The sequence below is a fragment of the Hibiscus syriacus genome, unplaced genomic scaffold, assembly GCF_006381635.1.
Source record: "Hibiscus syriacus cultivar Baekdansim isolate YM2019G1 unplaced genomic scaffold, ASM638163v2 tig00117048_pilon, whole genome shotgun sequence".
NCBI lineage: Eukaryota > Viridiplantae > Streptophyta > Magnoliopsida > Malvales > Malvaceae > Hibiscus > Hibiscus syriacus.
Window position 1 is genome coordinate 4,689,456 of NW_024063538.1, and position 23,945 is coordinate 4,713,400.

General features: G+C 33.4%; 1 protein-coding gene and 2 pseudogenes across 1 annotated transcript; 2 read left to right on the top strand and 1 right to left on the bottom strand.

Moving 5' to 3' along the window:
* Positions 1-1,745: 1,745 nt before the first annotated feature.
* LOC120197575 lies at positions 1,746-4,551 on the top strand (annotated as a pseudogene).
* Positions 4,552-6,475: 1,924 nt separating this feature from the next.
* Positions 6,476-9,904, top strand: LOC120197577 (annotated as a pseudogene).
* A 1,542-nt stretch (positions 9,905-11,446) lies between these two features.
* Positions 11,447-12,181, bottom strand: LOC120197578 (uncharacterized mitochondrial protein AtMg00810-like). Its single transcript, XM_039199061.1, has 2 exons — positions 11,704-12,181; positions 11,447-11,622 (listed from the first exon to the last, which is right to left on the bottom strand). Exons 1-2 carry the CDS (start codon positions 12,179-12,181, stop codon positions 11,447-11,449), a joined length of 654 nt encoding a protein of 217 aa, XP_039054992.1.
* Between the last annotated feature and the right edge of the window lie 11,764 nt (positions 12,182-23,945).

Genomic DNA, 23,945 nt, shown 5'->3' on the forward strand with positions numbered 1-23,945 from the left:
GCTACTATAGGGCCTTTACCCTTGTCCACATGTTTGAGAGTCTGTGCTTTCCAAAACATCTCAAATTGTTATGGCATTTTTGTCTTGTTCGATTAGAGCACCAGTGTAGACCGAAAATCCCCACACATATAATAGTTATGCCTTCAAAATAGTTTTCCCTGGCATTTCATGTCTTTCACATCTGATTTGTAGGACCTTTAAAGTAGTCCTCTTTTCTTCAAAATGCTATTTTCCTGAAGCTGAATGGTAGTGGAATGAGATCTCTTTTTGCTCATTTTTGTTATGGCAACTTGAAATCATTTGGACAACAAATTCGTTAGAGAGGTTAAGGTCATCCTCGAGCTCCTCTTCATCTTCTTTATCAAGATTGAAGTGATTATCACTGCATAAAAATTGTTGTGGCAAAATTCTACAGCTTTCCTTTGGTCATCAACTCCTACTGATAGGGGCTTTTCTTTTGCCGTGGCAAAATTTTTCTTATCTTCATTGGCTGCACTCTTTGAACCCTCATCATTGTTTTCCAGTGAATGTGAATCTTCTTGCACCTTCGGATCTTCGTGCATAATCTCATGACCAGGCTCTCCGAGCGTCTCTCCCCCAAACTTAACATCTTTGTAGATTTTTATGCCACACTTCGTTTATTGTTTGTTGTTTCCCACCTTTTCTACCTTTGAGTATGTCTTGGTTTTTTAGTGAAAAACTTTTCCATGGGACCTTTTTGTTTTGGTTTTTTAAGAGGGGGAACCTTGCTACCTCCTTCTCACGCACCATCATCATCCTCTTCATCGTACTCATCAACTTCCACTTTATTCGTTGGGAACACGTCGGTATTTTTTCCACTTTCTTTCTGGATCATGTAGTCTCTTACTTCTACCCTCACATGCTCGGGACACTTGGGGCATCGTTTAGAATTTTTAAACCCTCCAATTAAATGTTGTTTTACTCGGTATATTCCTCCAGTAGTTGGCTTTCCACAAAATTTGCAAGTAAATCTATGCCTATTCGTTGGGTCAGGTATACTATATTTCCTCCCCGGATCAATTACATCATCAACGGAACCGGTAGCATCATTGGTGGCCATTTTAGAAAAACAATCTAACAAATTACAGTGAAGCAAATTAACCATGTAGGAGTGGAGGGGAAAAGAAAAGCAGATTGCATATTACATACATTACAGTGATACAAATTTTAAAATTAAGACTTACCTTAATGGAGAAAATCGATAGAGGAGATAGGAGAAACTGTGAAAGGAGCCTGCTTTCAACTTCAATGTAGAACAATCGTTGAATTAAGCATGAATGGAGGAGGGAGAAGGAAAAATTTAGGAGGGAAAAGAAGCTCTAGGGTATGCATCGGAGAAACTAGAGAGCTTGGATCATGATTTATAGACATACAGTAATTAAAAAATTGGACGTTAGAAGGTCAAGAGACAGTTCAAAGTTCCAGGAATACATCGATGTAAGTAATCGGCATTTAAAAGGTCTGACTGTTGGAAGAAAATCAAGCCCAGAGCCCAAAATCTAAAGCCCAATCTGAAATGGGTCATTATACGTGAATCGCTAAAAGCATCGCCTCCTCACCTCTCGCCGCCTCCGACGACTGAATTGCCGCCTCATGTACTCGCCGCCGCCTTGGTGGTCGGAGGCTTTTTTCTAAACGCCTCGCCTCGCGTAGCGCCTCAAGCGCGCTCTTTAAAACATTGCTGATTGGGTGTCCAAATAACCTTGGTTCTTTTGGTAGAACCAATGGGGCAAAATTGGCTCTTGTCTTGTTCTTTTTTCATTCCTTCAAAGTTGTTTTCTTCATCTTTGCTGAAATCTTCCTCGTCAAGGCAATTTCTTGTGTATGTACGCCATAACAGAAAAATATCTGTTGATGCAGGCATGTCACATCTGATTTGGAAACAGATGATACCATTAAGATTGGCGAGCTGAAATTTTACCTTCACAATGTTTGCTCAACTTCCTTTTAATCTTCACGCTTCTTTAGCGGTAGTGTCTATAGATTCTTAGTTTTTAGCTTGATTTTTCGCATTTGGTTCATCTTTAAGTAGTTTTCTTTCTATATTCCACTTGAAATTCATGAAAATTTTAAATGTATTTCTTCAAATAACTATTTAACCAATATTTTTGCTTCTAAATAAATAATATTGTTATTGTTACCATTTCATGGCTGTAAGTATGCAAAGTTTTCTCAATGCAGTGTACTGTGATTCCAAGAAATCTTGCAGAATTTGTTCGGATGACTCTTTTGTGGCGAATCTTTTTCACTTTTATGATCTCCTCTCCCAACAATACTTAACTTTTATATTTATGAATAACTTCTAGAATGCTTTGTCTGCGGTGTTCAACTATTATTGTTAATCGTAACTTTTGATGTGCTGTGCAGTTTCCTTTATTGTCTAAGAGCAACCGCATTCAAAAACTAGTGCTGAAAGCCAGTGAAGATAACTGCGACAAAATTAGTATGGTTGATTTTCCTGGAGGGGCGAGCGCATTTGAAATTTGTGCAAAATTCTGCTATGGGATGACTGTTACTTTAAATGCTTACAATGTTGTGGCTGCTCGTTGTGCTACTGAATACCTAGAGATGACCAAGGATGTTGATCGAGGTAATCTGATTTTCAAAATTGAAGTCTTTCTTATCTCTAGCATATTGCATAGTTGGAAAGATTCAATTATTGTTCTAAAAACTGCCTAGTCTCTTCTACGTTGGTCTGAAATCCTGAAGATAGTTGGAAGATGCATTGATTCCATTGCATCGAAAACCTCTGTTGATCCAGAAAACATCACATGGTCCTACATATAACCGGATGTTATCAGTGCAGGACAAGATAGTCAATGACAGTATGAAGCTTCGAGAGAAGATCGAATCTGTCCCAAAGGATTGGTGGGTTGAAGATATATGTGAGTTAGAGATTGATCTATATAAGCGAGTCATGACTGCTGTGAAATCAAAGGGAAGAATGGATGGTGCAATTATTGGTGAGGCCTTGAAAACTTATGCTGTCAGATGGTTTCCGGATTCTGTTGGAGTCTTGGTTTTAGATGTATATACCTTGAGGAACAAGTTACTAGTGGAAACAATGGCCTTCTTATTGCCTTCAGATAATAGTGTGGGTTGTTCATGTAGTTTCTTGCTGAATCTGTTGAAAGTTGCATGAAGCTTCTGTTAAGGATTTATTAATCCTGGCACGGTCTCCCCAAACAACGTTATACGACGTTGGAATGGTGCAGTTAATTGTGAACATGTATGTGATACATGAAAAACATAGTCAAGATGTAGAGCTTGGAAAGAATGAGATGGAACGTACTGGTTTTGTCTTGGGGCATGGATCCTCGTTGTGCGTTGGTAAACATATCGACAAATATCTTCAAGAAATTGCACACAATTTGAATCTTTCCCTTGCCAGTTTCATCGACTTGTCTCAGTCTATCTCCGAGTTAGCTAGACCAGTTCATGATGGACTCTACAAAGCCATTGACATCTACTTGAAGGTAGGCTTTTTAACTATGAAACCAATTTCAAATTCTAGAATTACATAATATCTTTGATGCGTGATTTAATTGGTTTTGTGAAAACTTTTAAGGTTTAACCACCATTTAAGACCCTGTGACAGAACCCAATCCTGCAGATCTTTGCAAGGTCTGTCACTTTATAACATAGTAATCTCAATTGCTTTACTAGTAGATGCTTCTTTAGTTAGATTTAGTAGAGGGCAGAATTGTTGTTAAATAGAACTCAAAGCTCACTCAGGATATTGCAATCAAGTAATACTATGTTCAGATCTCGGTATTCGGGGTTGATAACTTGATCTTGTAATACCTTTAGTTCTTAAAAATGTTCGTGGTCTAGCTACAAAATTACTCGTATCTTTATTGTTTGCAGTGTGAAAATGGGCTTTTTTGTTTGCAGGAGCATCCAAACTTAACTAAGGGTGAAACAAAGAAAATGTGCGGGTTATGGATGTCAAGAAATTGACTATGGATGCATCTATGCATGCTGCACACAATGAGAGACTTTCCCTATGTGTCGTGGTTCGAGTTATCTTCTTCGAGCAAGTTAAGGCTGCAGCTGGAGCACAATCATGTTACTCCGGTCCTCGTAGTAAAGCCACGACCCAAGATCGCAACTCCCTCGAGGAAACAATGAGGCAAGTTCAGATAGAGGAGGATGGAATCCGGGAGAAGTGTAAATTGGGCAAGAACAGCAAAACCAGTGAAAGTGGCATGCAGCTACTGCCATCTAGATCTAGGAGAATATTTGGCAAGCTGTGGGTAGTAGGGAAGGGACATGCGGAGAATAGAAGTTCCGAAACCTCCCGAAGTTCAGGAAGTCCGACTTCGGTGGTGGTACGAGGCGAAACAAAGTCATCGGGTTTTTCTTCAAGACACGGGAGATATTCTGTTTCCTAGACAAGGATGGTGGTGTTTGTTCATCAAGAAACCCGAAACTGTTGAAAGTATAAAAAGCTTGTAGGATTTTATTGTAGTTGATGATTGTGGATCCTTTGTTTATCGCATGAAAAAGTCTCTAACTTATCGTTTTCCACCCAGAGAAAATATAACGAGAGATGGACATAAAAAAATTATGTTTAGGGTGTAAATTAAAGAAATTATATTAAAAGTTTAGAGTGTACAAAATTATAAAATATCGGGAGTGTATAATTAGATAAAATAAAAAATATTTAATAAACTAAAATATATAAAAAAATATTTAAAATATAAGAATGATTTAAAAATTTTCAGGGGTATCACCGTAGTTCCACCATCCGTTTGATCCATCTCGTAATGTAATCACCATATTAATGGCAATGTGCTTGTAGTCGCTTTCTCACTCCAATATCCAGGACGAAACTAATAATTTATTATATCGTGGCTAAAATATTTTTTATTTTCATAAATATTATTCTTTTAATTGAAGACTTTATTTTTCATAAATATAATTCTTTTAATTGAAGGCGTCTGATAAATTTTTTTATTTATTTTTCAATAATATATAATTTTAAATATTAATTCATAATTAAGAAAATAATTGACGAGGGTCAAGTCTCTCCTTGACCCCATGAACTCCCGTCCATGCCAATGTCTTGTGTTCTTCGACGTTCAATTGAAATTAGATCAAATATTACAGGATGAATTGAGGAAAGTGAGTAAGAATCATTGCCGTCTTAAAAATTATAAATTATTATATTTTTTTATTTTTTAATGTATTTTTCTATTAAAAATATATTTTCACCTTCTATTTTTTAAAATTATTATATTTTTTAATTTTAAATTATTATATATTTTTCTATAAAATTGTGTTCGCCTTTGATACAAAATGTGAACTCGATAGGATCGACCATTCAGGATAAAAACCAACAGGAACCGATATTAGTTTCGGGACATATAATCCTGCCATTGTTTCTCAACATATCAAAATTTTTCATAATATATTTCATGTCGATCGATGCTCATGCTTGTTCTAGTTGATAGTTGAGTTTTTCTTGATGCAATATCTTGATAAAAACAATGATTATATAATTAATTTCGATTTATCTCTTTTGAAATGGACAAGGAGTCGTGATCAATAAATTTATATGATTAAAGTTGGAAAAAATTGATTGATAAGTGATGTGAAGAAGACGGTGTCTTGTGACTCGAGACTTTTATATTAATTTTAACTACGTGTGAATGTAAAATTCAGAATTGTGATTGTTATTTGCAGATATATAAACTAAGCATATAAATTTAATTATTTGACCCTAGCATAACTTGTAGTCCTGCCAATAATCTTGTCGAGTAACTGTGATCAATTAAAAGTTATGAAGCTTGAGGGATCTTGATTAATAAAAGAAGTCCATTGAAAATTATAATAGATAGAGTTAATTTTGAAAATATATCTCTAAAAGTATAACAGAGTGAAATAATTAATTTGTGATTTTAATCATCTTAATGTGTCGAGATTTAAAATTTTTAGAATCAGAATCGAATTATTATTAGGACTAACGCATGCGCAACTAAAATCTAGGGACCAAATCCTCAATTTAACCAAGAATGAATTCATAGGTCTTAGCCCTACCTCTGTGGACTTGTTATTATGTTTCGTTCAGTTCACTTATACCGAACCGAGTTTTTTTTATATGACTAAGGTAGTCAGTAAATCCAACGGCTACCATCAATCCTCGATACATAAACCCCAAAACCTCCTCTGTGCAGAAGGCAACAAATAAAGACTTAAGGACTGTATGTTTATTTTAAATTTAAATATTAGATGATTTAGAGGTTTTATATAAATTAACTTTATAGTATATTTTTGTATTGAATTATTTAATATTATTTTATTAAATCAATCAACACTAAATCTTCAAAAATATAATTAAACGATTTAATATTAAACATTAAATAATTCCATTCAGAACCAAACAATCAGTCCCATTTCTCCATAGCTCAGAGCAAAGGAACGTTGAAAGAGAAGGAGAAGAAGAGCAAAGATGCTGAGAGCTAAAGGTTTAATAAAAGCAAGGCAGTCATTTCAAAGACTTGGGTTCCTCCCCCATCAAAGATGCTTCTCTGCTCAGCCACTCTACGCCCCATATGATGATTTCCAAGATCCAGGTTTTTGAGAAAATTATTGGTTTTTTTATGGGTTTATAGTTTTTTGTGTCAAGTATGATTTTTTAGGTTAAATTTGTTAATTTCCGAGAAAAATGGATGACCCATGTTCATGTTTTTTTTGTCAAAGATTGTTTATTGGTGAGTGAAATGTTTTCAGGTTTTAGTGGAAGGAAGAGCTAAATCAAGAACAGCCATTCTCGATAGGCCTTCTGCTCTCAATTCACTTACCAACTCAATGGTTAATTTCTTGCCCTTTCTCTTTTTTCTTGTTTTGCTTTTAATCTTAAAGTTCATACATTTTTAACTTCCGGTCTTGAATTAATTGAAGTTGTTTTTCGATTTATAGGCATCTCGGTTGAAGAAATTATATGAATCGTGGGAAGAGAGCCCCGACATTGGATTTGTCTTAATGAAGGTATATAACATTGGATCTGTCTTCTGTATTTGGAATTTCTTCATGCCCTTGACATTTCGGATTCGATCTTCGTTTTCGTCTAAGCTTTTGTTTTGAAAATTGTTAAGGGTAGTGGCAGGGCTTTCTGTTCTGGTGTTGATGCTGTTTCTCTCTATCACTCACTTCATGAAGGTTAGCCACCTATCATTTTTGTTTACTCACTTGATTTGAGAGTTTAAACTAAGTGCGACTTGAGTATGGCTTCTGTTAGACCAATTTAAGAGCAACTTAGTTGGGCAGGAATTTTAATGAACATATGAGTGTTGAGTGTTCCAAGCTATCTTTGATTGATACCTTAATTTATCACATCAAACATCTCGATGGAATTTCATTCTGATTAAATTTCTCTATTGGTCTCGTAATCACGACTAAGTTCTAGCTTTTGAATAAATTGTGATTCATGGTTCAACTTCTTATATCTGTGCAGGGAAAGTTGAAGAATGTAGAAGTTTTTTTGAGACGCTGTATAAGTTCTTATACGTACAAGGTACATATTTGAAGCCACGTGAGAATTAAACTTTTGAGTGATGGATACCATATGAAGTACTTCTTGAATTGTTTTGGTGCATACGAGACGTGTGATAATAATGTGTACTGCCCATACACGCAGGTGGCAATCTTGGATGGTATAACGATGGGATGTGGAGGTGGAATATCTCTCCCAGGGATGTTTTGTTTAGTGACCAATAAAACTGTATGTGGTCCATACCTTCACAAAAAATTCTTGTATTTGAATTCATGGTACTGATCCAATTCATTATGTTTCTTATGATTGGCATACCTTCAATGCACTATAATTCCACTTCATGCTTCTGAATGAGACAGCATGAAGAAGGGAGGGTGATATCATTTGGATGAAATTCTTTAGTAGAATGAAACACAACCATTCTTCTCTTCTTGTAGTTGTTTGAGATATATACTATGCTATTACTGCTGCTTTCGATAAAGAAAACCGTTGAATGAACGAGAGCTCAAAATCAGGAATATAAATCGAACACATAATCCTCCCCTATCCCTCTGCCCCCATATTTGTCCTTTCAATTTTCTGGACTTGTATAAATGTGTCTTAACGCCCAAAAGATTTTCAGGCTTTTGCTCATCCAGAGACTCAATTGGGGTTCCATCCGGATGCAGGGGCTTCATTTTATCTTTCTCTCCTACCTGGTTACTTTGGTGATGACCGTTTCAATAAGTTTTCAAATACTTAGCTAAACTCCTTGATATACGAAGCTTAAATATTTCATATAGTTTTCTACTTTAGATGTAAGAATGTTCCATTTGTCTATATTATTTGCTTGTATCTGGATATATACATTCCATTCATCTTAACAAGTCATGTATACTGTTTTCATCAGGCGAATGCTTAGCACTAACAGGAGAAAAGCTTAACGGTGTCTAAATGATTGCCTGTGGCCTTGCTACCCACTATTGTTTAAACGCTGTTTGTTCTTTCTGCTCTTCCATATGTATTTGTTCTTTTTCTCCGGCTTCTCTTTTCTCGTCTTATTTGAATGAGCTGTCCATGACAGCGACTTGCTTGGATTGAAGAACATCTAGGTAGCTTGCTGAACGATGAACCTTCTACCATCAAGTCTTCTCTTGCACAGTACGGTGACATTGTTTATACTGATAGGAGCAGCATTCTTCACAGGTAATCGTTGTTTCAGGGACTATGGCACTTGAGGACAGTTTTTATAATTGTCTTGCGTTATCACGTGTTTTTTGTTCCAGGATTGAGACGATCGATAAATGTTTCTGCCATGACACTGTTGAGGAAATTATTGATTCTCTGGTAAGCTTAATTCTATGTAGTCGTGTATGCTGTTCATATAGACTTTTGGCTACATGTGCCATTGAATGTTCCAAAAATTCATCCATTCAGGAAACCGAGGCAGCAGGAACTTAGGATGATTGGTGCAAGACTGTGCTCGGAAAAATGAAGGAAGCCTCACCATTGAGCTTGAAAGTCACCCTACGATCTGTAAGCGACGTAGTGTTTACAACTGCTTTAAATTGCATTCTTAGCTGGTAACCAGTTTCTTTGGTTTATTTGTTGAATTAATTAGATACGAGAAGGTAGATTTCAATCTCTTGATCAGTGTCTGGCTCGAGAATATAGGATGTCCCTTGCTGGGATCTCCAAACAGGTCTCTAATGATTTCTCTGAGGTATGATCTTTATATTTCTCCTTTTACATAAAGAGTGTTTCCCAAATACAACAACTACAATAAAACCCTATTCCCATATGCAATGGGGTAAGGGGAAAGTACGGTAGTAGGCTGCCCCCAACGCCAGGATTGAGAGCAGCTTCCGTGGAAGATTTCCGGCAGTCAGAAAATTAAAAATAAAGATAAAATACAATGCATGTATAAATACATAAATAAATACATAGTTGAACAGTCTTTATATGCAGTCTTCATATGCGCGTCTGTAATTGGAAGTAATCCCCGTAAATAAATCCTTGCGTAAAAATCTCTGCATATAGACAGAAACGTAAGACCCGGCTTAATTTAAAAAGACGAAACCTGAAGAGAAGGATACACAGAAGTCAACGATATGAACACGCACACACACACTCATACGCACATGCACATACACATGTATACGCACATGCACACACATGCACACGTCTATATCCTTACTCGAATATTTGTGCGTGATCAATTTGCAGTGGGATCCTCCAAGGCTGTAGGAGGTGAGAAAAGACATGGTGGAGTATTATTTCACCCCACATGGGGAATTAGAGCCCGAATTGCTGCTGCCAACAGCTTTGAGAGAACCTTTTATATGAAACATCTCTTTCTTGGGAAACAGAGATTTTTAAGGGGCTTAACATTAAACATCCCATGAATTTTTGGTGTATCTTCACTCACCAAAAACACCAAGAAGAAGAAAGATTTGATTTTTATTTAGAAACGTTTGGTTCAGGAAATATGATATTATTTTTTTGAATAAGACTACTGGAATGTAATATTATTGGAATGTAATATTACTTGACATGAGAATGTTATGTTAACTTTATGGTAGCTTCTTTAGTTCATTTGGTCTGAAATATATGATGATGTTTGGTTGATAAAATGTAAGATGCTTTTATTAAATTGTATTTGTTATAATTATTTTTAAGCAAGGTTGCTTTTATTATTAAATTAAGAAATCTTGATATAGAAGTTTATAGAATTCGTTCTACATGTTCATATAGAAAACATATTGTTAATATACCTAAATTTTATCTAAATTTTACACTAAACATATTATATTGGTTCTACTGTGATGGTGGTAGGAGAGATGATAGCCCAGAGTTTTGGTTTTGAAGTTGTGGGTCGACAGAATAATGCATTCCTCATGGAAATCGGAATGCTGCTTGTGGAAGAAACTGATAAACTATGGGTCAAGGTTATCAAGAGAAACTATCGATGGAATGGGGTGGTTCCGTTGAGTATAAAACGTCCGAGATGCTCATGACTTTGACAAGGTTTGAATTGCATATGGGAGGATATGCGAAGAAGCATTGTCTTGAATGTTCGAAATGGAATTGATACTGATTTTTGGTATGATAACTGACTAGACATTCTCGAATCGCTGGCCAATCACTGTTTTATTTAGTGTTAATCACAACCAACTCCGATTTGCTCGATGGTCACGGGAACATATAGTTGGTATTGGAATAGGCTATCGACTAGTATTCCATGAGATATGTGTAACCGAATTGCAACCATATATCCTCCTAATCCATCAATTGGTGACGACAAACCTGGGTGGCATTGGGATCAATCTAAGGGCTTCACCACGAAGTCTGCTTATGATGTATTATCCCAGACCTGCCACCATGAAACTACTGAATCGTGGAAAGTTGTGAGGCAAACACAGGTCCCGCAAAGAATCAAGACTTTCCTTTCGATAACGTTGCATGGCATGTTGGTTATCTTAAAGTTAGTAACAAACTTGATCACAAAACAAAAACAGAGGCTTTTGTGATGCTCAACACACTGCATCATTTTCTGGTTTTCTTATTATACAAGCAAATACAAAACATAACTGCACCACTAACATAACAGCCCACGTTTTCTAAAAATAAAACTAACCATATCAACTTTACTCAAATAACTGCTACTCTACTTTTATTAACTGCTGACACTAAATACTAACTGCCTAAAATATGCTTAAATTTCAAAACCATACAAAGACAACTCCTAGAGACAACTAGATTAACTCAACAATCTCCTCCTTAAGCTTGTTGTCCTCCATTGACGATCCGCACACCAGTTTTCTCTCTCATTTCCAAGAACTTCAATTTTGCAAGTGACTTTATCAGAATATCAACACACTGATCTTCTCTGCAAACATGTTGAATTTCAATCATTCCTGATTCAACACAATCTCTAATGTTGTGGAATCAGGTATCGATGTGTTTGCTCCTCTCATGGTGAACTGAATTCTTGCTCAGTGCAATCGCAGACTGATTATCGATCTTTAGAACCACTTTCTTAACCTCGATCCTTAACAAATATGCCAACAGTAGTCCCAGCCACACTCCTTGACACGCTGCTGTACAGGTAGCGATGTACTCCGCTTAACAGGAAGATAACACAACAACTTTCTATTTTTGTGAACACCAACTAATAGGATATGACCCAAGGAAAAATATTAAACCTGAGGTACTTTTTCTGTCATTAGTATCACCAGCGAGATCACTATCGGAGTAACCGATCAGCTCCAAGCTTCCTACCTTTTTCTCATAAACGCAACCGAGGTTTAAAGTTCCTTTCACGTACCGCAATATGTGCTTCACTGTGGCCATGTACTCCGTTGTGGGCTTCTCCATGTATCTACTCACCATGACAACAGAGAATGCCAAATCTGGGTGCGTGTGCAGTAGATATCTTAAACTGCCAACAATACTTCGGTACAGAGTTGTGTCTACAGGTGGAATTGTGCTTTCCTTGCTCAGTTTCAGACGAGGTTCCATCGGGATTTTTGAAGGGTTGCAATCTTTCATGCCGCATTTGTCTAAAACCTTTCTTGCATATGTTGATTGGTTGAGTGTAATCCTTTGAGAATTCTGACAGACTTCAATTCCCAGATAGTAACTTAGTAGCCCAAGGTCACTCATGTTAAACAATTTCTTCATCTGTGTTTTAAACTTGTCTATGTCTTGAATACACTCTCTAGTGATGATTAAATCATCCACGTAGACTCCAACAATTAAATTCCCTTTACCTTGATTTCTCTTGTACACGACATGCTCTAAAGAACACCTCTCAAAACGAGTGTCCTCAATGACTTGTCCAGTTTTGAGTTCCAAGCTCTAGGTGCTTGTCGCAAACCGTACAATGCTTTGTGTAGTTTTAACACCTTGTGCTCTTCTCCTTTTATTTCAAATCCCGGTGGTTGAATGACATACACTTCCTCTTCCAAATCATCGTTGAGGAAGGTTGACTTTATAATACCCAAAAATTTAGACAATGACCAAAATGAAAATTTGGAAAGTTTGATGGTCAAAATAGAAAATTGGGAAAAAGTTTGAGGAATTAAGTGATAAATTTCCTAAAAAGAATTTTATTCCATAAATGGATAGTTTACTCTTGAGAGTGGGGTTTTATAGAAATCATATTTTTGGATTTGGAATTTAGTAAAGAAAAATTAGAAAGGGTTAAAGCCGATAAGGAATCGGTAATTCATATCGAATTGGAATTTCACAAATATTTGAAGGATGTTATAAAATGGTTGGAAATATTATTTTAATATTTTGGATCAAAGAAATTTGGTTTGGAAATGTGCAATTTTTTAGATTTAACCGAAACAGTGGAATTTAGTGACTAAAACACAATTTTTGAAACTTCAAGGGGAATTTCGGAAATGAAAGTCAAATTAATTCATATTTGACTTTGTAATATGATATGGATCAGGTGGCTTGGTTTTATGGTGAATAGGAAGATTCATTAAGGGCAAAAATAGAATTTCTCATTGAAAGGAATAAAAAAATGCCATTATAATATATATTGTCATGTGATAGATTTATTTATCATTAAATATCAATCATGGATGAGCATTTCCAGCTTCTTCTTCCTCCAAGGTCTGACACTTTCAAGCAAGAAAGGAAAACATTTTTAGTTTGAATTTTGAAGCTATTTCTTGAGAATTAGACTCGGTGTGGTTAGGAAAAATGTTCTACGTTCAATTCTCTACATTTTGACATGAATATTACTAGGATTCATGTTCAAGTTCATCTTGAGTTGATGAAAGAGGATGATGATTCTTGTGTTTTATGGGTTTTGAAGAGTTAAGTGATTTTAAAGAATTGGTTGTGAGAATTTATGAAGAACCTAAGGATGAGGTTAAGAAAACAATTTATATTTTGAATTTTTCAGTGGGTTTGGAAATTTATCAGAAATTATATAAATATAATTTGGAGGTTATTTTTATATATATTGTTCATATATTGATCCAGTTCTGTTTAAAACAAACGTGGATCAATTTCAAGGTGTATACAAAGAGATATGAATTTTTAACTAAGGAAAGGTCAGAAAAATCGGACAGCAGATTCTGCAAAACAGATTCTGTTGATCAACTTTGAAAAGTCACCATAAATTGTACAGAATGAATTAGGAGTTATTTATATGGATAGATTTGTATTCGAGTCTAGTTTTCAACGGAATAAACGGAATTAAATTCCAGTGTGTTTATAAATACATAATACTGATTCATTAAAGGTAGTTTGAGTTATCTGAATATGGAAAATTGTTGGGTTGTTGTTTAAGTGTTATATAATTGATATATTTTAATGTTGGAATTAGTAGTATTAAGAATTTAAGTGGTAAAATGGTGAAGAACCATTTTGGGTAAACTGGAAAAGTTGGTTCCAATGTTATAGGAATTATTAAGTATTGAGTATTTTGATAGAAAATGAGTTCAAGCTATTGGAGTTATTTTGGAATGTGTTTATGTTAGTACAATACTAACATATGTAATCGTTATGAATTGTGATTTATACAAATTATTATTGATTTGTGATTGACGCAAGTCAAGTATAAAAAGGGTTTATTATGGAATATAGTGAGGCTCATATTTTGAAAGATATAAAGTGTCAAGGTGAGTGCAATACATGCATGACATTATACATGTATGTTTTATACATCATCAGGAAGACTTGCGATAAGTCAAATTTGTTTATCTTGACATGATATTTATGTCATTTATCATATATTTGATATATTCTAAATATGTCAAAGGTTGAAAATAAAATGCATTGATCACTGATTTTTGCATATGATTTTTATCATGAATGTTATTTCGGGTATGAACTGCCCAATGTTAAATATGGATAGAATACTTTGCCATGGATGAATTGAATAAAATAGATTATATGCCCAAGTAAGTCATTGAGGGACATGGTATAGTTGGCATGCCATAGAGTATAGCAGCTGCAAGTTTATAATCCACTTCGGTGTATATGGTGGGCACGACCTTATGTGTAATACAATTCGGTGTATATGGTGGGAACGACCTTATGTGTAATACACTTCGGTGTATATGGTGGGCACGACCTTATGTGTAATACACTTCGGTGTATATGGTGGGAACAACCTTATGTGTAATACACTTCAGTGTATATGGTGGGCACGACCTTATGTGTAGCACTACGGTGGAAATATTACTCAAATACCCAGGGTTCTCAGGGTTGTATATTGGGCTATAGGCTATGGTTTATGGTTTATTGGTTAATAAATGGTAACCATGCAAATAAGCTTACGAGCTTATGGAACAAATGATAAGTATATGGGTAAAATAAGCTTACGAGCTTATTGAACAAATGGTAAGTGTATTGGTAAAATAAGCTTACGAGCTTATAGAATAAATGGTAAGTATATTGGTAGAATAAGCTTACGAGCTTATAGGAAAAATGAGATTTTATATCATTTTGATCATGTAAAATATGGATATTTGGAAATATGATTTTATGGCATTTTAAATTTAATTGAAATATGCATGAATTTATTGATAGTTATTTTTTAATTTCATAAGTATTACTTACGTGTGATGATTTTTTTTTAGAATAAAGTTGGAAACAAAAATGGAAATTTTATAGTGATGAAAGGTTAATTTTTATGAATTTTATATGTATTTTTCGGAATTTACTGTAGCAGTGTATCGATGCACTGTTGCAGTGGATCGATACACACTTTTGATTCGAAATTTAGGTGCATCGATGCACTGTTCACGTACTGTGGTAGTGCATCGGTACACTATTCATGGTATTGTTCACTATTCACTATTCATAAAAATATACTTTGGTTTTAAATTTGTTATAATGAAACATAATTCTTATGATATGATATTTTTTATAATATTATTTACCATTTTAAAAGAAATAAATTCTAAATCAATTTTGAAGTGAAAATGGTTTTCAAAAATACAGGTGACATCTATAATCTGTATAAGTATAATTATACGGGTTATGGGTGTTACATTTATTAACATCAGAGCTACAGGTTTAGCCGATTCTAGGACTAAACCGAGGTTATTTTGAGTTAAAAAGTGTATACATGCCACTAGGATGTCAAAAGTTACTGATAGTTGTATATATACTGTGATGATGTTTATTGGGAGTAAAGTTATTCTTTACTAATGTATGATGATTCTGACTATGTTCAGATGTTGGAAAGAAAGTCGAGATTGAAATCAACCAAAATGGGACACGACATGACTTATGTAAAACACCTTAGAAGGGTGGATGTTATAAAGGATTTTACTCCATTTTATAGAAGAGATGCCCCAGTTTTTAATGAAGATTCTGAATTAGAAGAATCGATTAAATAGTTTGAACGGATTACAAGAAAAGTTGAATCGGATGAGGATTCAGAGGAGATTTATGAATCTAGTAATGATTATGAAGTTTCTATAGGTAAGCTTAAATAAGTGAGAAATATTTAAGCTAGGCATTAAATTGTTTAAATTATTGTTGATTTGAGTAAGAGAAATTGAGTAAGCGGTAAATATGTTTTCCGCTAAAAGTTTAAAGAAAGTTGAGTTATTGGTAAATCACATGGTTATAAGTTGGATTGAGAATAAATATCAAGTCCATAAAACTGGATAGAGTTACCTTGTGAAGGTAAATATGCGAAAATGGATTGTCTAGCCTTTCATGCTACAATGAATTATTGTTTAGATTGAGATGGATTCTCAAGAACTTGAAAAGTGTCAAGTTCGTAATGATAAGAAAAAGAGTAAATTTTATTTACTAGTGTGATTTTAGCATTAACTGCTATGAAGTTTTTGCTACCAATTTATCAAGTTTTCTTATTAAACGATGTGAACATTGAGACTTCCATTTGAGATGGAAAATGTATCAATTGTTCGAAAATATTATATTTGGATCTGGAAAATTTATACATATTTCCTTATGATGAAATAAGGAATTCCAAAGTAGAAATATTCAATTCTACTTTATATCGAGTGATATTATAGCGGAAGACCCATAGGTCAGGTCATGATACAAGGGTTAGAAGGACAAATAGTAAATGTCTGATAAAGATTCAGGAGTTTATGTTACCGGTGAATCTTATGGAATTATTATTAATGAGTTTTAGATCATTTTGATCATGTGTTGGTGTCTACATTGAGGTTGGGTTAATAGTCGCAAGAAGCGATTAATTTATAAAAATGAGGAGAAGTTAAAAAAATAATAATGATTGATGAAAAAGTGAAATATCATTAAAGTGATATCAACAATGGTTATGATTAAGATGATGTAAAATGGATGCATAGATTTTCTAGCTAAGGTGATCGAAACTCAAGTATCTGAAGTAAGATCATATGGTATTTCCATAACTCGGGAATTTTTATATGTCTTTTTAGATTTATTATTATGGGTTACCTCCAAATTGAGAGGTGGAATTCAATATTGATGGTTATTAAGGCATTAATCATATATCTATGAGTTCATATTGAATAGTTGTGATTGAGTTAAGAGAATAAAGAACCAATTGCAAGAGATGTTAAATTGAGGATGCATTAGACCAAGTATTTCAACTTGGGGTGAATCGATGTTGATTGTGAAAAGAAAAATGGATATATGCGATTTTGCATAGATTATCGATAATTAAACAAAGTAACTATCAAGAAAAATATTCTATTTTTAGGATTTATGATTTGCTTGACCAACTTAAGGGAACAAATGTTTTCTCTAAGATTGATCTTAGTTCGGGATATCACCAGTTAAAAAAATTAAAGAGGAAGATGTTCTAAAGATAGTTTTCAGAATACGGTATGGACACTACGAGTTTGTAGTAATATCGTTTGGGTTGAAAAATGCTCTGGCAGCATTCATGGATTTGATGAATCAAGTATTTCAACCTTACTTAGATCAGTTTGAGGTGGTCTGTATTGACGACATTCGAGTATACTAGAAGACAAATATAGAGCATGATGTTCATATTCGTATTGTGCTCAAGATAATTAAGGGTAAAAAAAATTATATGTCAAAATGTCAAAGTGTGAGTTTTGGCTATCAGAAGTTTCTTTTCTTGGTCATGTTGTCTCGACAGAAGGCATAAGAGTTGATCCAAATAAAGTTCAAGTAATATTGGAGTGGAAACCTCCAAAGAATGTTCAAAGGTCCAAAGTTTTTGGAACTTTTTGGTTATTATCGAAGGTTTGTGAAAAACTTTTCGATGGTTATTTCTCCTTTGACCAAGCTCTTAAGAAAGGATGTTTCATTTGCTTGGATTGAGAAATGTCAAGAGAGTTTTAAAGCTTTAAAGAATATTTTAACGGAAGAACCAGTGTTGGTACAACCAGAATCACACAAATCGTATATGGTGTATAGTGATACATTTCATAATGGTTTGGGTTGTGTACTTGTGCAAGAAGGTAAGGTGGTAACCTATGTTTTTCAACAATGAAAGATGCATGAGAGGAATTATCCTACTCAAGATCTTGAGTTAGCAGCGGTTGTTTTTGCTATAAAGATTTGGTGTCATTATTTGTATGGTGAGAGATGCCACATTTACATGGATCATAAGAGTTTGAAATAACTGTTGACTCAAAAATAACTTAATTTGAGATAGAGAATATGGATTGAACTTTTAAAGGATTATGATTTGATCATTGATTATCATCTAGGAAAAACAAATGTTGTAGCAAATGCACTTAGTCAAAAAACTTTTGCAGCTTTGCGAGTTATGGATGGCGACTATTGTTGAAAGAAAATGGCACACTATTGGATGAATTAAAAGTAAAACCGATGTTTTTATATCAGATAATAGAGCTACAAAAGAAATATAGACATTATAGTCCACTGACTATGCATACAAGTGGGAACAAAATGAATAAGGATGTAAAGAGTCATTTTGGGTGGCCAAGTATGAAAAGAAACATTACTGAGTTTGTTGCTACATGTTTGACATGTCAACAAGTAAAAGCTGAGCATAAAGTGCTTTCGTGATTGTTGCAAATGATTTATATTCCAGAGTGGAAGTGGTAAAGAGTCACTATAGATTTTATTACTGGACTACTTTTGATATCAAATAAAAAGATTCCATTTTGGGTGATAGTGACTGGTTAATTAAATTTGCACATTTCATTTCGATGTGAATGGATTATGCATTGGATAAATATACATATTTGTTTATTAAAGAGATAGTTCGGCTACATGGAATGCCAGTATCCATTATATCTGACACAGATCCAAAGTTCACTTTAAGACTTTGGAAATAATTGCATAAAGTGTTGGGTATTTGATTTAATTTCAGTATGATTTTTCATCCACAGATGGATGGTAAGTCAGAAAGTACTATTCATATATTAGAAGATATGATGAATGCATGTGTGATTGATTCTAAGGAAGCAGGGGAAGAGAAAAGTATTTGCTTTTTGTAGAATTTTACTACAATAACAGTTATCAATTGAGTAAAAAAGATGGCTCCGTATAAATTTTAATATGGGAGAAAATGTCGAACACCATTAAATTGGTTCGAGTTAAAAGATCGAAATCTTGTTGGCCAAGATTTATTGAAAAAGGTTGGAGATAAAGTTATCTTAAAGTATTGCCTTGGAAAACAAAATTTTGTGTTTTGAGTGCAAAGGAAAAATTAAGTCTAAGATTCATTGGACCTTATGTGATATTAAAAAGAGTTAGACTGATGGCTTATCAGTTATCAATAACTCTGGAGGTAACTGAGATCCAGAGTTGAACAAAGTGTAAAATGTTTTTCATGTGTTGATGCTTAGGAAGTATCGATTGGATCTTTCATATATCATTTCATCAAAGGAAATTAAGATCCGACCATATTTGATTTATGAAAAAGAATCAATATGGACTTAACACGAGAAATCAAAGAACTATATAGCAAGACGATTCCTATAGTCAAAGTGATTTAGCAAAATCATAATGTTAAGGATGTTACTTGGGAAAGAGAGGATGATATGAAGAAATAATATCTACAGATTGTCATAGCAGGTTGAAGATTTGGATTAAACAAGTTCAAAATCTAATGATCTGCATGATCTTCACAAAAATCCTAAATTAAGGAGGAAAAATCGGAATTCAAGCAGTTGGCAAGACTAGAAGAGGTTTTCGCATAAAATGAGGGCATGTCTTACTAGTTCGTATAACCCTAAATTAGGGTTACAAATTTACAATAGAAAGTGCAATCCTTATAAAAAGGGAGTTATGAATTTTCAAGGGAAAAAAGGAGAGTTAAAGTTTTCATAAAAAGTTTTAAAATTCGAGGACGAATTTTTCTTAAGGAGGGGAGAATTGTAATACCCCAAAAATTTTGATAATGACCAAAATGAAAATTTGGAAAGTTTGATGGTCAAAACAAAAAATTGGGAAACAGTTTGAGGAATTAAGTGATAAATTTCCTAAAAAGAATTTTATTCCATAAATAGATAGTTTACTCTTGAGAGTGGAGTTTTATAGAAATCATATTTTTGGATTTGGAATTTAGTAAAGAAAAATTAGAAAGGGTTAAAGCCGATAAGGAATCGGTAATTCAGATCGAATTGGAATTTTACAAATATTTAAAGGATGTTATAAAATGGTCGGAAATATTATTTTAATATTTTGGATCAGAGAAATTTGGTTTGGAAATGTGCAATTTTTCAGATTTAACCGAAATAGTGGAATTTAGTGACTAAATCACAATTTTTGAAAATTAAATGGGAATTTCGGAAATGAAAGTCAAATTAATTCATATTTGACTTTGTAATATGATATGGATCAGGTGGCTTGGTTTTATGGTGAATAGGAAGATTCATTAAGGGCAAAAATAGAATTTCTCATTGAATGGAATAAAAAAATGCCATTATAATATATATTGCCATGTGATAGATTTATTTATCATTAAATATCAATCATGGATGAGCATTTCCAGATTCTTCTTCCTCCAAGGTCCGACACTTTCAAGCAAGAAAGGTAATCATTTTTAGTTTGAATTTTGAAGCTATTTCTTGAGAATTAAACTCGGTGTGGTTAGGAAAAATGTTCTACGTTCAATTCTCTACATTTTGACATGAATATTACTAGGATTCATGTTCAAGTTCATCTTGAGTTGATGAAAGAGGATGTTGATTCTTGTGTTTTATGGGTTTTGAAGAGTTAAGTGATTTTAAAGAATTGGTTGTGAGAATTTATGAAGAACCTAAGGATGAGGTTAAAGAAAACAATTTATATTTTGAATTTTTCAGTGGGTTTGCAAATTTATAAGAAATTATATAAAAATAATTTGGAGGTTATTTTTATATATATTGTTCATATATTGATCTAGTTCGGTTTAAAACAAACGTGGATCAATTTCAAGGTGTATACAAAGAGATATGAATTTTTAACCAAGGAACGGTCAGAAAAATCAGATAGCAGATTCTGCAAAACAGATTATGTTGATCAAATTTGAAAATTCACCATAAATTGTATAGAATGAATTAGAAGGAGTTATTTATATGGAATTAGTTTTTGGAGTTATTAAGAATTTAAGTGGTAAAATGGTGAAGGACCATTTTGGGTAAATTGGAAAAGTTGGTTCCAATGTTATAGGAATTATTAAGTATTGAGTATTTTGATAGAAAATGAGTTCAAGTATATTTTGGAGTTATTTTGGAATGTGTTTATGTTAGTACAATACTAACATATGTAATGTGATTTATACATATTATGATTGATTTGCGATTGAAGCAAGTCAAGTATAAAAAGGGTTTATTATGGAACATAGTGAGGATCATATTTTGAAAGATATAAAGTGTCAAGGTGAGTGTAATTCATGCATGACATTATACATGGATGTTTTATACATCATCAGGAAGACTTGCGATAAGTCGAACTTGTTTAGCTTGACATGATATTTATGTCATTTATCATATATTTGATATATTCTAAATATGTCAAAGGTTGAAAATAAAATGCATTGATCACTGATTTTTGCATATGATTTCTATCATGAATGTTATTTCGGGTATGAACTGCCCAATGTTAAATATGGATAGAATACTTTGCCATGGATGAATTAAATAAAATAGGTTATATGCCCAAGTAAGTCATTGAGGGACATGGTATAGTTGGCATGCCATAGAGTATAGCAGCTGCAAGTTTATAATACACTTCAGTGTATATGGTGGGCACGACCATATGTGTAATACACTTTGGTGTATATGGTGGGCACGACCTTATGTGTAATACACTTCGGTGTATATAGTGGGCACGACCTTATGTGTAACTTTGGTGTATATGGTGGGCACGATCTTATGTGTAGCACTACGGTGGAAATATTACCTGAATACCTAGGGTTCTCAGGGTTGTATATTGGGCTATAGGCTATGGTTTATGGTTTATTGGTTAATAAATGGTAACCATGCAAATAAGCTTACGAACTTATGGAACAAATGATAAATATATGGGTAAAATAAGCTTACGAGCTTATGGAACAAATGGTAAGTGTATTGGTAAAATAAGCTTACGATCTTATGGAATAAATAGTAAGTATATTGGTAGAATAAGCTTACGAGCTTATAGGAAAAATGATAAAAAATTTTATATCATTTTGATCATTGTAAAATATTGGATATGTTGGTAATACGATTTTATGGCATTTTGAAATTTACATTGAAATTCATGCATGAATTGTATTGCACTATTTATTGTTTTAATTGCCTCACTAAGTATATACTTAGCGTGTGATGATTTTCACGCGTAGGTAAAAAGCTAGTAGTGGAATAAAAGAGTTTAAAGTGACATCAAGCATCGAGGAGTATATTTCAATATCAGTAAGACATCCTATGATGAAATTTGAATTAGATAGTGGCATGTAATTAATAATGTTTAATTTATTTTGTAGAATAAAGTTGGAAACAAAAATGGAAATTTTATAGTGATGAAAGGTTAATTTTTATGAATTTTATATGTATTTTTCAGAATTTACTGTAGCAGTGTATCGATACACTGTAGCATTGTATCGATACACATTTTTGATTCGAAATTTAGGTGCATCGATGCACTGTTCACGTACTGTGGTAGTGCATCGGTACACTGTTCACTATTCACGGTATTGTTCACTATTCACTATTCATAAAAATACTTTGGTTTTAAATTTGTTATAATAAAACATAATTCTTATGATATGATATTTTTATAATATCATTTACCATTTTAAAATAAATAAATTCTAAATCGATTTTGAAGTGAAAATGATTTTAAAAAATACAGGTGACATCTATAATCTGTATAGGTATAATTATACGGGTTATGGGTGTTACATTTATTGGCATCAGAGCTACAGGTTTAGCCGATTCTAGGACTAAACCGAGGCTATTTTGAGTTAAAAAGTGTATACATGCCACTAGGATGTCAAAAGTTACTAATAGTTTTATATATATTGTGATGATGTTTATTGGGAGTAAAGTTATTCTTTACTAATGTATGATGATTCTGACTATGTTCAGATGTTGGAAAGAAAGTCGAGATTGAAATCGACCAAAATGGGACACGACATGACTTATGTAAAACACCTTAGAAGGGTGAATGTTATAAAGGATTTTACTCCATTTTATGGAAGAGATGCCCCAGTTTTTAATGAAGATTCTGAATTAGAAGAATCGATTAAATAGTTTGAACGGATTACAAGAAAAGTCGAATCGGATGAGGATTCAGAGGAGATTTATGAATCTAGTAATGATTCTGAGGTTTCTATAGGTAAGCTTAAATAAGTGAGAATTATATAAGCTAGGCATTAAATTGTTTAAATCATTGTTGATTTGAGTAAGAGAAATTGAGTAAGCGGTAAATATGTTTTCCGCTAAAAGTTTAAAGAAAGTTGAGTTATTGGTAAATCACATGGTTATAAGTTGGATGAAGAATTAATATCAAGTCCATAAAAATGGATAGAGTTACTTTGTGAAGGTAAATATGCGAAAATGGATTGTCTAGCCTTTCATGCTACAATGAATTATTGTTTAGATTGAGATGGATTCTCAAGAACTTGAAAAGTGTCAAGTTCGTAATGATAAGAAAAAGAGTAAATTTTATTTACTAGTGTGATTTTAGCATTAACTGCTATGAAGTTATTGCTACCAATTTATCAATTTTTCTTATTAAACGATGTGAACATTGAGACTTCCATTTGAGATGGAAAATGTATCAATTGCTCGAAAATATTTTATTTGGATCTGGAAAAGTTATACATATTTCCTTATGATGAAATAAGGAATTCCAAAGTAGAAATATTCAATTCTACTCTATATCGAGTGATATTATAGCGGAAGGCCCATAGGTCATGGTCATGATACAAGGGTTAGTAGGAAAAATAGTAAATGTCCGATAAAGATTCAGGAGTTTATGTTACCGGTGAATCTTATGGGATTATTATTAATGAGTTTTAGATCATTTTGATCTTGTGTTGGTG